We start from the raw sequence: 12,512 nt of genomic DNA on the forward strand, positions 1-12,512 counted from the left end.
ATATAATGTCAGATCTTCATGAAAGAAACATATCATAACTACACTTCCCAGCATGCATTTTACCACTTAAGTGATTAAAGCAATGCCTAACTGCTCTTCTGTGCTATGGTCAATGTCTGATGCTGTATGCAGCTCATGCTGAATATGAAATCACCTCTAAACAAGTGGATTAAGTCACAGCTTGTTGGCAGGTTTGACTCCCACCTTTTAACACCCTTTTTCGTAGAAGCAGCTCACCACAGTAATCTGACTGGACGGCCAGTCTGATCTTCCAGACTTCCAACCAGAAACGAAACTAAACTAAACTAAACTAAGATCTTTGCATTAAAGGAACAGTCCACCACCCAATGGCAGAAACACCACAGAGGATATGTCAAGGACATGTGAAATAAATTCTTGTTTTCTCTTTAAGTTAACTAATCAGGCTCATCATAGTTTTCCTTTTGACCAAAGGATGGAAAGGATCACCACTCTATCGCTGGAATTGGTTTTGGATGCATTAGGCAGAAATCCACTTCTTTCTGACTCAGGAAGACGAAACCAAGTAAAAATGTGTTTGCTTTGCCACGTTACACACAGCATATTGTTTTGTAGCCTAGGCAGGGTGAATATTTCAGAACTAGCCTTTTGTGCTAAATTTTACCCAGGTTTTAGCAGTTTTGTCTTTTTAATGTGATATTTTATTCATTTTTCTGTAGAGCACTTTGGTCAGTTGTGGGTATTTTATAAGTGCTTAACAAATAAAATTGTATTGGAAGTAAGGGATATCTTGATAAACCAAGCAGGAATTTGGGTTTAACGTAGCTATGTTGTATTTCAAAAGACATAGAAGTTCATTTTGTGTGACAAAGTATATTATCTCAACTTTAATTGCAGTTTTTGCTGCTCTCTCCTGATATTGTGCTTGTCTAAGGTCCTCCTCGACTCTGCCCCTCAACAATTTCTTGGTACTTTCAAAGCCCCCCCTCGGATCAGGACCTTTTGTATCTGCGAAAATGTGGCTGCAAAAAACAAAAAAATTGGGTAAAATTTGTCGAACTAGTTGAGGGCTTTTAAAATTCCGGATAATAGCTGAAACTCCCTGCTGTGGAGAAGAGGCTATTAAGTAAGCTATCTTGTACATTTAAATTTTTATATTTATCCATATTTTTATCTTAAGTGTATATATTAGTATATTTTTTGCATGCCTTATACCCCAGTGTTTTTAGAGATTTTTATAATTTTATTTACTATTTCATATATGTTTCATGTTGCACGACTGTACCACAAAAATTTCCTAGTTGTGAACCTCTTCACTAACAATGGCAATAAACCCGATTCTGATTCTGATTCTGATTCTGAAGTGATTATGAAAAAGAGTGTTTTAGACCTTTTCCTGACAAATATAGTGATTAGTGCATAGTAATTGTTGTTATCTGGCATAGAAGTACTATCAAAAATAAAGGTTGTACTAACTGCTGTGATAGATAAAAACAATTATTTCCTTTTGTTGGAGAAAGAAGATTGGTTTTCTTATTATTTATTTATTTTTTTACAGAACTTTCTGTTTGCTTTCTTTCACAGAACGTCTCCTTCGACTAGATCTGGAAGAGAGGCGCAAGGAGTATCGTAAAGATTTCACACAGCTGGAGAACATTCCAACTTGGAGAGGGGAAAATAGATGTAAGAGCTGTTTTGTTCTTTTTGAAGAATACTGATCGCCATCTAAGTTGAGAGGTGTTGAAGGGGAAAATGTTGTAGAAGTTTTAAGGTACGAATGCACAGACTGAGTCAGCATCCTGGCCATTTTTTATGGTCTTATGGGGGCCCTTTTTTTGTAAAACCAAGATAAGGAATTAAGTCAGGATTTCATGGCTATCCGGGCCAAATTAAGCCACAAATCTGTTTCACAAAAGCTGTAAAAAGTGGTGTTTCAGAAATTAGCAGGCTAACAGGCAGGTTTACTTGGGTGGCCATATATGTTTAAACAGCAGTGAAACAATGACTTCTTCTGGGATCATTGGTAGGTAGTGGCAAATAGGTTGAGATATTACTGCCATCTATTGTGGCTGCACTGGTAGCCAGAGTATCTGACCAATTGAGTTCAGATTAAAATCCCAGATTCAAAATCTTATTAAAGTTTCCCCATGTTGTAAAGAAATTAAGTCTGAACTATGGGCCCAACAATGAGAAAAAATAAAAATAAAATCCACTTTCACACTTTGGATTTTTTCTAAAGATTCCTTTTTTTTTTTTTTTTTTTTTTTATAAAATCCAAAACCAACAATCTGGTTTTAACATTAAAATGTCAGATTTGTGGGTGATGACTCCTTTAAATATGCTTAATAACCTGTTTGATGTCAACCTCTTTCTGGAATTAATCTCTTTTGCTTCTCTTTGTTACTTCAGCCAAGAACAACGACGGAGATGACGAGGAGCAGACAGGTGGAGGTGGCCTCGGTGATAAAGTGTCTCTCTACAAGGGTGATATCACTGTCCTGGAAGTGGATGCAATAGTCAATGCTGGTAGGAACTTTACTCTAACCAGTTCAGGCTGTTGTTTGGATGGTGAAAGAGCAGCTTCTAAATTGTGTTTTGCTGCCCTCTCCTGGAGAACATCAAGAGCTACAGTTTCCTCAGGTTTCACAGAAGTGTGGATGGATTGTGATTAATGCAATTCAAATAAATCTGACTGGTTTGGCTGTTTTTGATAGTAAATATAAGACTATTTCATCCCATTTTCCTCCATTTGACCTGTTTTGTCACAAAAGAGGAAAAACAGGATTGATAGTGTAACCTTGATTGCATAGTGGCTGTTTTATTCTGAAGGATTGCAGTACCTCTTCCTGGTCCAACTGCAGTTTTTCTTGGATATTTGCAAGTGTTGCAATCTAACTAATGGTATGCATATTGTGTGATATTCAGGCTTAAACTCAAAGTGATTACAAACACTTTTGAGCGGTAAGGTTAATGAAATCTTTTGGATTACATTTAATGAGGATTAAAATGCAGAGAATTCATTAACTTGAAGTTGATAACAAAGATTGAGCATTTAGAAAAATACCAGAGACACTTAAATGTCATGGAAGTTGTTTTGTTTGATCAGCATTTTGACCTTTTACCACAATGTGTTGAAGAGCTGTTATGAATTCAAGCAATTTAGTGTTTGGTTTGAGCCGTGAATAAGCAGAGTGAATATCTGCTGTATAGTTACAGCATGTTTATATTTTTCTGGAAGCCCTTTTAAATTGGATAGAAAGCCAGAAAAATTCAGCTTTTACTCCAAAAGAATACACTGACGGTATTAAAAAATGTATATAATGAACCACTTTTCTCCTGCTATATTTTTTTTATATTTCTCTCCTTTTAAAAGATTCAGTGATAACCCATTTTCAGTGTTCTTCCAGAGGAAATATTTACATGAAAGGTCCAGGTATTTCAAATTTAAATGACTCACGCTAACAGGGATTCTGTGGCAGTTGAAAGAGAAACAGTGCAGGATAGCAAGATGGACTGGAGGTCTCATCCAGCCTGTTTCATCCTAACAAATATATGGCCACAAACAAAAACACACACTCAAAAAGGCAAAGATACAAGCAAAAAAGAAAAATTTGAATAAGAGATTATAAATTTTACAACATAAAAAACAAACGAAAGGCTGTATAGTTGATAAAAACGTATCTTAATGATGGTAATTATTCATTGTGGTGTAATTATTTTAGGGATTATTTGATATAACAGAAACAAGTTTATTTCAGAATAAATTCTTATTTTTTTCTTATGTTTTATGTTTGCATAACTGCTCTAAAATTAATGCCACATGCAATAAAAAAACAAACAAAACAAAAACAATCTACTTAATGTAATAGTGGACATACAGTAGAGAATCAGCAATGCGGCGTTAATTCTAAACAAACTGGTCTCTTCACCTCAACACAACTTTATCACTTTCCTCCAAAACAAATCAAATACATGTTGGGATGAGGTTTTGGTAATAAAGTAATAAAGAATTAATAAAGGTGTCTCCTTACTCTGTTTGATTGCGATGGTAATGCCTTCAATCGAATTAGAAAGTTGACACAGATGCATGTTAGGCTTCAGTGATGTGGAAAAATGTAGGTCTCCTGAAATATTCTGTTCCTCACATTCTACAGCAGATATATATTTTTCAGCAGATGGCTGTGAAGAATGTGCTTTTGTGCAGCGACACACAAATAGGGCTGAAACAATTAGCTTCTTTAGCTGACAAAGCAACCCACTTAGAGCAGTAATTAAACAGAGATTGTAAAAAAAAAAATGTGTAAACATTTTGCATTTAAGATAAAAAATACTTTTTTCATTTGTCAATATGCTCTATCCAGAACTCCTCAAGAGGAAAAGATTTATTTTCACCTGGTTTAATGTTGTAAAAAGTCTTCTTTAAGGAATTTTTGGCTATCTGATAATTAATCGATTAATTGAAAAAGTAATCGACAGATTAATCTATTTGCAAAATAATCGTTAGTTGCAGCTCTACACACACAACCCATGTGATCCAACAGTGCATTTAGTGCAACCAGGAAAATGAATTTCTCACATCGCATTAACTTTGATTAGTTTCTGAAGGTCTACTTGAACATGAAGTCACTTCTGTCTTTCAGTGCACAATAAAATAACGATTGCATGTGATTAATTTCACTTTGTGACATCATCCTCAATTTAAGGATGCCTTCTGTGACAAGCAAAAATAAGTAGATTCATTCAGTTTTCATCAAGTTAAAATGAACTTTCTAATGTGCACATTTTTCATATTATCTATACAGTATTGTATTCTCTAAGTACAGAAAACCATAATGCTGAGTCATCAGGATATGTTTAGATAGATCCAATAGATGCAAATTGTTTCTGTCTTCAGTCCTTGCATCCACACAATATTATCACTTTAAGACTGAAAATGAACTGAAAATGCTTAAAAATGTCCAGAAGATGCCAGAATTTTTCTTTTCAGTCTAATGTTAATTGTAATGGTAAACATTGGTACTACGGCCTGGAAAGTACAGGCTGTGGCTCCAGAGTGAATATTCTGTGCTTTCTCTTTCACCGGTTAAAGTTTCAGTGCAGGCAGGCAGCTTAGCTCATCAGTTAATGCTGCCAAACATTCAAGCAGTGATTAAGCTCCATTGTGGCCGGGAGGCAATCCGTTCTGTTTAGCGGACCATCACGGGGTCTGAAAGGTTCAAAGGGTTTCTCTGGGCTTTTATGATTTTTGAGAATTTGTCTCCCTGATACACTTTTCTCTCTGGCAGTCTACTTGCTTTTGCACAGGTGGTACGACTGATAGGAACAAAAAAGTGCTAAACTTTGCTCTCCTGGTTTACTTACTTTCTCAGTGAGTCTTGCACTGCAGTTCAGTGCAGATAATTTGCATGTGAATAAAATATTTTATGCTTTTTCTTTCTCTCATTGACAATAATACACATTTATTCCAACTAATGGGTGAGTTTTATAAATGATGCATATGCTGCCATACGGCTTTAGAGCTTTTCAGCCATAGAACAGCATGCCTGACTCCTCGACTTTCATCTGTTCATTGCTGCTAATATTTATCCAGCAGTATTTTCATTCTGTCATGCTGTTTTTCATTTAGGCTTCCCACCGGTAGTCTGTGGATAAATTATTGGACTCTTGGAGCCTGATTGACTCAGCATGACCTTTTTTTCTCAAATTGCATGTAAAATTTATATTCTCCTTTTTTAAAATAAGGCAAGATGTTGTTCATTTTATAAATATTTAAGTCTTCTGTAAATTAGGTTTTTCTGGTTTGGTCTGCTGCTGCTGGGAAATTCTTTACAATTTTTGTGGAAATACTTTTGTCACATTGAAATATTGAATATGTGGTTTGCTAAGTAGTGAAGGAGTTCCTTCTCTCTTAGTGTTGCAGACATGGTTTCTGCTTTAAGTGGGTCTTGGACTGCTTTACATCCACCATTAAAATTTAATTACCAGGTTAAATTAGTTTTTAACTCTTCTTTGATTTTGTTTGGCTGGTGGTGACACAAGAGGAGCTCCCACTGTCACCTGGATGATACCTAAAGAAAGCAGGACCGCTGATAAACTGAAGCGCAGTGTCCTTATTGAGTCTGTACTATCCTGTCTTTATTGGCTTATTGTATAGAACAAGACTCCTGCAGAGCTTTAAGTGGTACCAGAGTTATTTTGGGTGCAGGATAATTGCATTGGAAAACAGTCTGGTTAAGAAGAAAAAGGAGAACCCTCAGTATTCATATATTTCTATAAAAAGGCTTCTAAGAACTTCTGTTTTATTATTTAAATTTTCAGCAAAAGAGCAGATTGTAGTTACTCTTTATGGGGCACAGGTCAAAATGTTAAGCTGAGAGTGTTTTTGCACGACAAGGAAAGACCTTATTACTTTTGTTACATTTAAAAAGTGTGTATTTTGATGGCAATAATTAAGGTCAATGTAATTAAAAACGGCCACTTAATCTAACAGTGTTAAAAAAAAAAACTTTTTAAATAAGAAATCAATGAAAAACACTCACTGAGTGAAAAAGGCAGATATATTTAAAAAAACTGCTTTACTTTTCAAATCGCTTTTTTAAAACTTAATTTACAGTAGGTCAAATATGCCAAAATAATGCATACTGAGGGGGGTGGGGGGTTGACCAAAAAATGTTTACTTTCCCTATAAAAGGTAAATGATTTTTTTTTTCCACCCAAAATTTGTTTGCACCTTAAAAGAAGATGATTACCGACTCCACAGAGCAAATAATAATAAAAAAAACCCCGAAAAACTCTTGAAAGTGCTGCCTTCATGGTCAACCAACAGATTTTTAAAATTATTTTACAGATGCAATTTGGAAACATCCACAGGCACAATATCTTCAAATCCTTCATAAACTGCAGCTCGACTAATTGTATATTTCTATCAAACATTCCTCACATTTATTTTGTGTAATATGACATAAGAGCTGCTCCATTTATTTCCATGAACACAAAAAACTTAAAAAAAAAAAAAAAAATGACCAAAACTGTATTCTTTTAAATATATTCCTTTTTTCTAATTTCTTTCAACTGGATGCTAGTATTGACTTAAGTACGACATGAACATAGGACATCAAAACAGATTTTTCGTTAGTGTTTTTATTCATATATGTTAATTGATAGATTTACAGTACATAGGGTGGGGGATGTATTCATGTTTGGCACACTAGAAGAAAATGATATGCTGAAGGGATTTTAACAGCAGGAAACGTGGAGAGGAATAATGAAAATGGAAATCAAACTGCAGCAGTGGTTTTCAAATAATGCATTTTGTGTGGGAGTCAGCGGTGCTAAACATTTCAAAGGGATATAGATTTTTCTATTTAGTTTAAAGAGTTGGTGAGGAATAAATATGTATGGAATAACACTTCTGCCGTACTCACAGTACCTGGCAAAATTGTATGCCAGTTGCATCATCACAGCTCAGTTCTCAATAAAATAAGATGCCAGTGGACCCAGGAGGATTAAAGACTGAACAAAAGAGCGACATGGTCGCAAAATACAGGCTGTGTGCAGCCGACAAGAGGACTGGTTCAATCGTTTCTCTCTATAGAAATACCATGTTGTTCTTTCATAGAGGATGTTTCATTTTTTGCATGGCCACTGTTTCTTGTGGACCACATTTTTGGTTTTACAGGAGAAAGAGCCTTAAACATTGATTATCTTGTCACTCATGTGGCGTTAAATAGCTTTACATTTGTAGTTTATTTACAATTCAAGCCATCTTTTGAAGTTTCCTTATTGGTTTGGGTTTATAGGCTAGATTATGGGCTTTTAGGGTTCTGGAAAGCTCTAATGAATTTTCCCCCTAATATGTTAACTCTTGACCATTATGTGGAGACAAGCCAGTCTGCACTGTGCCTGATTTACTGAGTATGGGAAGCCTTCAGAAAAAATGAAAAAAATGAATTATGGTTTCAGGTATATAAGGCTAAATGTCTTTGTTAGAATTAGATTTTTATGGCCAAACAAATTTTATTTGTTGGTTTTCTTTTAATTTTTTGTATCCATGTTCAGATTTTGAGGTGATTCCATTAATACTTATATCTTTTGAGTTAAAAAGTGTTGGAGAGTAAAGGGCAAGCATTTTAAACTCTTTATAATTGCTTTACAACCACTTTTACTATTTAACCTTTGTTTTTTTATTTTATTTTGTTGGTCTGGCAATGTCTTAGCTTATCGAGCATTTGCATAAACAAAGTCCTTGAAGGAGACCTGAAAACCTGAGCCGGATCATTTTTAAATCTCTTTGGCGTTTTATTCAAGAAAGCTAGAATATTAGGCCCTTAATGTGATCATCTTTGTTTTTTCCCTTCATTGCTTTATTGTCTCCTGTGACATTGCCATGAATACCCTTGTTTTTACTATTTTATTGCGTATTCTACATGTGAAAACACTTTGTCAGTAATATCAGTCAATCTTATTAATATGATTGACTGATTCACCGGTCTTTCTTTGGCTAGAAATAATCAATTTAGCAAGGAGAAGTTGGACATTTTTCCTTTCTGTGTTTGAAAATACGAGCAGTTTATCTTAAGGGGTATAATTTGTTTCTAAAATTTTCAAACACTGGATAAATCTTTGTAAGTTTGCCTGTGAAATGCCCCTCAGTGTACATCTCACATTAGTATTGCATAATGATAAAGGCAAACAAGAGATCAAAATGAATAAATTGCGGAAATATATAAATAATTACTGGAAGTACCACCTACTAAAGTGGACTTTCCTGTTTGATAGTATTTGCAATGTGTTTCATTTCAGTCATTCTAAATGTCTTTACGCCTCCTCCCACATTTTTTCTGAATATAATTTGATTGAACAAGATGTGTGAAGTGTAGAGGACTGCTCTTATGGTGACTGCTCTTATGATGATGACTGTGGTAATTATGCAGCGTTTGAATCCGAACCCTACCTGCTGTAAAACCCTTCCTGTCTTTCTTTATTAGATCATTTTTACAGGAGCCAGTTTTATGTGCAAAGAGAAAGTGGTTATGAGTGCTGTAAAGAACCTTTAGGGGTGGAGATAAGTTCAAGAAACACAAATGGTTCAGAGTTGAGTGGAGCTGCCTGTACTGTACCTATGATTGACCCTCAGAGAACATAATACCAGGACCTAGTGGTAAATGTATTCTTTTAATATATAATTTGCAGACTATGGTGGCCAAATTTGTCTTTTTTTTTTTTTTTTTTGATTATAACTGCTTTCTACCTATGCATATACATCCCCAATTTCACTTACTGGAGGTGAGTCTGACATGGTGGAAAAATTGCCAATCTTCTTTTGGAAAGTAAGCTTGTATGAGCGATGCAAACAACAACTTTTTAAACTGTTTAAAAATGGGCTTGTGCATGCTCTTGCACATATTTAATAGGCGTCCCCTCTCGGGAGCGGGTACAGGGTTGTGCATGTGCATTTGTTTTTTAAAAGCGGAGAGGGCTGTCTTTTCAAAAATATACGAGAATCCTCCACTATACCTTTAAATATTTATTTTGGGCATCGAAACTTCACTCGAGTAATTATTTTTTAGACTACTTTTTACTTCTACTCCTTACATTTTTTTTTTGCATTTATTTGTACTTTCTACTCCTTACATTTAAAAAAGAAAGACTCCTTAGTTTTATTTCAGATAAGCTCCTTTTTTCTTATGACCTGTTGGAATTTAAAAAAAGAAAACAAAAAACATCAAAATAATTAGTTTCATTCAGACTGTGAATTTCTTTGTGGTTGGAATTGCTACTGCACCAACTTGTTGTTCAACACATACCAAAATGAATAGTTTTTCAAGATGATGGAAAGTAAAATTTGCCACTGCTATTATTAGTAATAAAACTAAAAAAATGATCTATAAAGAAATTATCATCAAGAATTGTAGAATAATGTTCCTTTAATACTGTAGAAAGTAATTAGTACAAGGTTTAAAGCTTCTCTCCTTAACCTTTTTTTTCCTGCAATACTTTAACTTCTATACTTTAAGTAGTTTTAAAAATGGAACTTTTACACTTTTACTTGAGTATAAAGCTTAAAGCTACAGTGTGTAATAATTACAGGGATATACAGTCAGAAATGTAATATATTATACATAACTGTTATTTATCATCATCTACGAGCTCAGCCTCTTAACCTTAATATTTGCGTTGCCTTAGAATTCGTTATTTATAATTACATAGGAGCGGGTTTCGCAGCCATGGAGGCAGACATCTTTGCGCTACGGCAGCGCAGAGCAAACTAGCGATTGTGAGATCGCCAAAACGTCACAACGATGTAGAAAAAATAACGGGTATATTTATTATCTTAAGTCTACATGAAATCTATACCCTACACAGACTAATGAAATACTATCTGTAAAATGATCTATGTAAACAAACCTCATCACTTGAGAAGGTAGGTGATGCGGACGTCGTGGAAGACATTTTGTCCCGTAACGCTCGCCGTACTGTTTGAGGGGAGAAGCGGTGGGGGGGAGATGTTCATGTTGTTGCAGTCTGCAGTCTGACCGCTAGATGTCGCTAAAAGTTACACACTGTAGCTTTAAGTTGATACTCTTACTTTTACAAAAGGGTTTTTTTTTTAAACAGTAGGACTTATACTTCTACTTAAGTAATGAATATTAATACTTCTGACACCTCTGGTTATAACACAAAAGCTTGAACAATCTGGCCTGGTCACTACAAATTTTTTGATGTGTCAGAGATGGTTTTATTATTATCATTTTTAAATAACTTTATGGAGTTATTAGTTTCAGTGAAATAAAACCCCTTTCTTTGAGGTAAGCTCTGTAAAATAAAATGTGTGACATTATGTGCATTCTTCTTCTTTTGTTTCTTCTTGTTCTTGTAGTTCTTGTTCTTATTACTGTTGTTACTGAACTTTATTTATTTTCTTGAAATAATAGGAAAAATGACAGGGAAATGTTGCTGCTGGCTTATGGAAGTGGTAGTTTTGAATCCACAGGAAAACTATGTTACAATGACATCAGTGTTTTTAAACCTTTCCTTTGTCTGATTTTTAGTAAATGAATATCAGCACATTCAGGTAGTCTATTTGCTTTTGACAAAAGACTATTTGAGTCTTTTGTTAATCAAAAACAGTGGGATGCAAACAATCAGCGACTCCGAACAAGGAAAATTGGTCTAATCACAATCTGCTGTCAGATGGGGATTTTTCTAAATATTATGTATAGTTAAGCCCAAACTCAATAACACCAACGGCAGGTGTATGTTTAATCAGCTAATCCTTTCGTTTTTCTAATATTTTCACTGCATTAGTTTTTTTTTTTTTTACATGTGATTATTTTAATTAATCAGATTGCTAATCTATCAAGGGGATCTGAAGATTAGAGTAATGGCAGGAGATCTTCCAGGCTACAACCCTTTTAGCTCACCACATAAGATCAATGATCAAAAAAGTTACAAAAAGCTGCTCAGCAGATTAAAGCTCTTGTGTCCAAGTTTTGTGCCTCTAAACCCCACATTTGCTCATCTGTGTGAAATTGCACGTATCACACCACGAGTGAAGTGACTATTGATTAATAGTGCGCTCACATTCTATTATAGTGTTATTCTGGTAATAGTTTTCATTTATCTTCTAGGCGAAACTAAGAGAACTGCTGCATTGTTTTGTACCCTATCATAAAAATGCCCTCTCATATGTCTGATTGGTGTCCCAGGATCTTCTCCTTTCTCTGGCCTGTGACTCACAGATGGATTCAGGCAAAATGCACCGAAACTCAAGACACTCTCCAAATAACTGTCTCCAGGTGTCCTAATCACTCCAAATGGCCGCAGGTGTTTAAAATAAAGCACCTTTGCATGCAGGCTGCTTTTACAAACATTCATAAAAAATAGGTCGTACCAGGTGCTCAGGGGATTTAATCACAGTGCTGTGATCCCTCTTGTGCAGTAACGTCCATTTGTAAAATTCACTCAGCAACATTTCACCATCAACTCTTTGGTATCATTTCGTAGAAGCAGGTGGAAACAAAAGCAATTCCCAAGCGCACGGAAACAAAAAAACTCACATAACAGAAACTACACAGTATATAGAGCCCAGGAGTCACAATAAATGGCTACAGACCTCTAGATTTCTGTGTGGATTCATTGTTTGTTTTGGGGTTTCTATTGCCTAGCAGCTGCATCCAGTCTTCTCATCACTAAAATGCAATGCAGGCAATCAGATTTAGTGATGCAATGGATGCTGGCACAGGACTGTAAAGCAGTGCAGATGTTTGTTTTTTTTTTTCTCTCTTTTGGGCACGAATCATTCATCTTTGTCTTTTCTTTGCCAGTGGGGATGAGAGTCGGCCAGTCCTAGGCCATGTTCAGAGTTGAAGAAAATCTGACCTTAAAGATAAAATAAAACATAGCCGAGACAGTTTTAATAGGTGTTTTGATAATAACGCTATGCGTGTGAACGACACAGTTAAATTGCTACGAACCTCCCATTACGTGAACGTGAAGGTGTGGTCGGAGGAAGAAAAGTATTATCCAGCAGT

General features: G+C 35.2%; 1 protein-coding gene across 1 annotated transcript in view; it reads left to right on the forward strand.

The window, feature by feature from the left end:
• macrod2 (mono-ADP ribosylhydrolase 2) overlaps positions 1–12,512 on the forward strand; it is a 578,860-nt gene that overhangs the window by 8,206 nt on the left and 558,142 nt on the right. The window contains exons 2-3 of the mRNA XM_038306738.1: positions 1,564–1,662; positions 2,389–2,505. Coding sequence (XP_038162666.1) covers positions 1,564–1,662; positions 2,389–2,505 — 216 coding nt within the window. The remainder of the gene's footprint in view (positions 1–1,563; positions 1,663–2,388; positions 2,506–12,512) is intronic.

Source organism: Cyprinodon tularosa, unplaced genomic scaffold, assembly GCF_016077235.1.
Source record: "Cyprinodon tularosa strain WSP-4 unplaced genomic scaffold, ASM1607723v1 ctg116, whole genome shotgun sequence".
Lineage (NCBI taxonomy): Eukaryota > Metazoa > Chordata > Actinopteri > Cyprinodontiformes > Cyprinodontidae > Cyprinodon > Cyprinodon tularosa.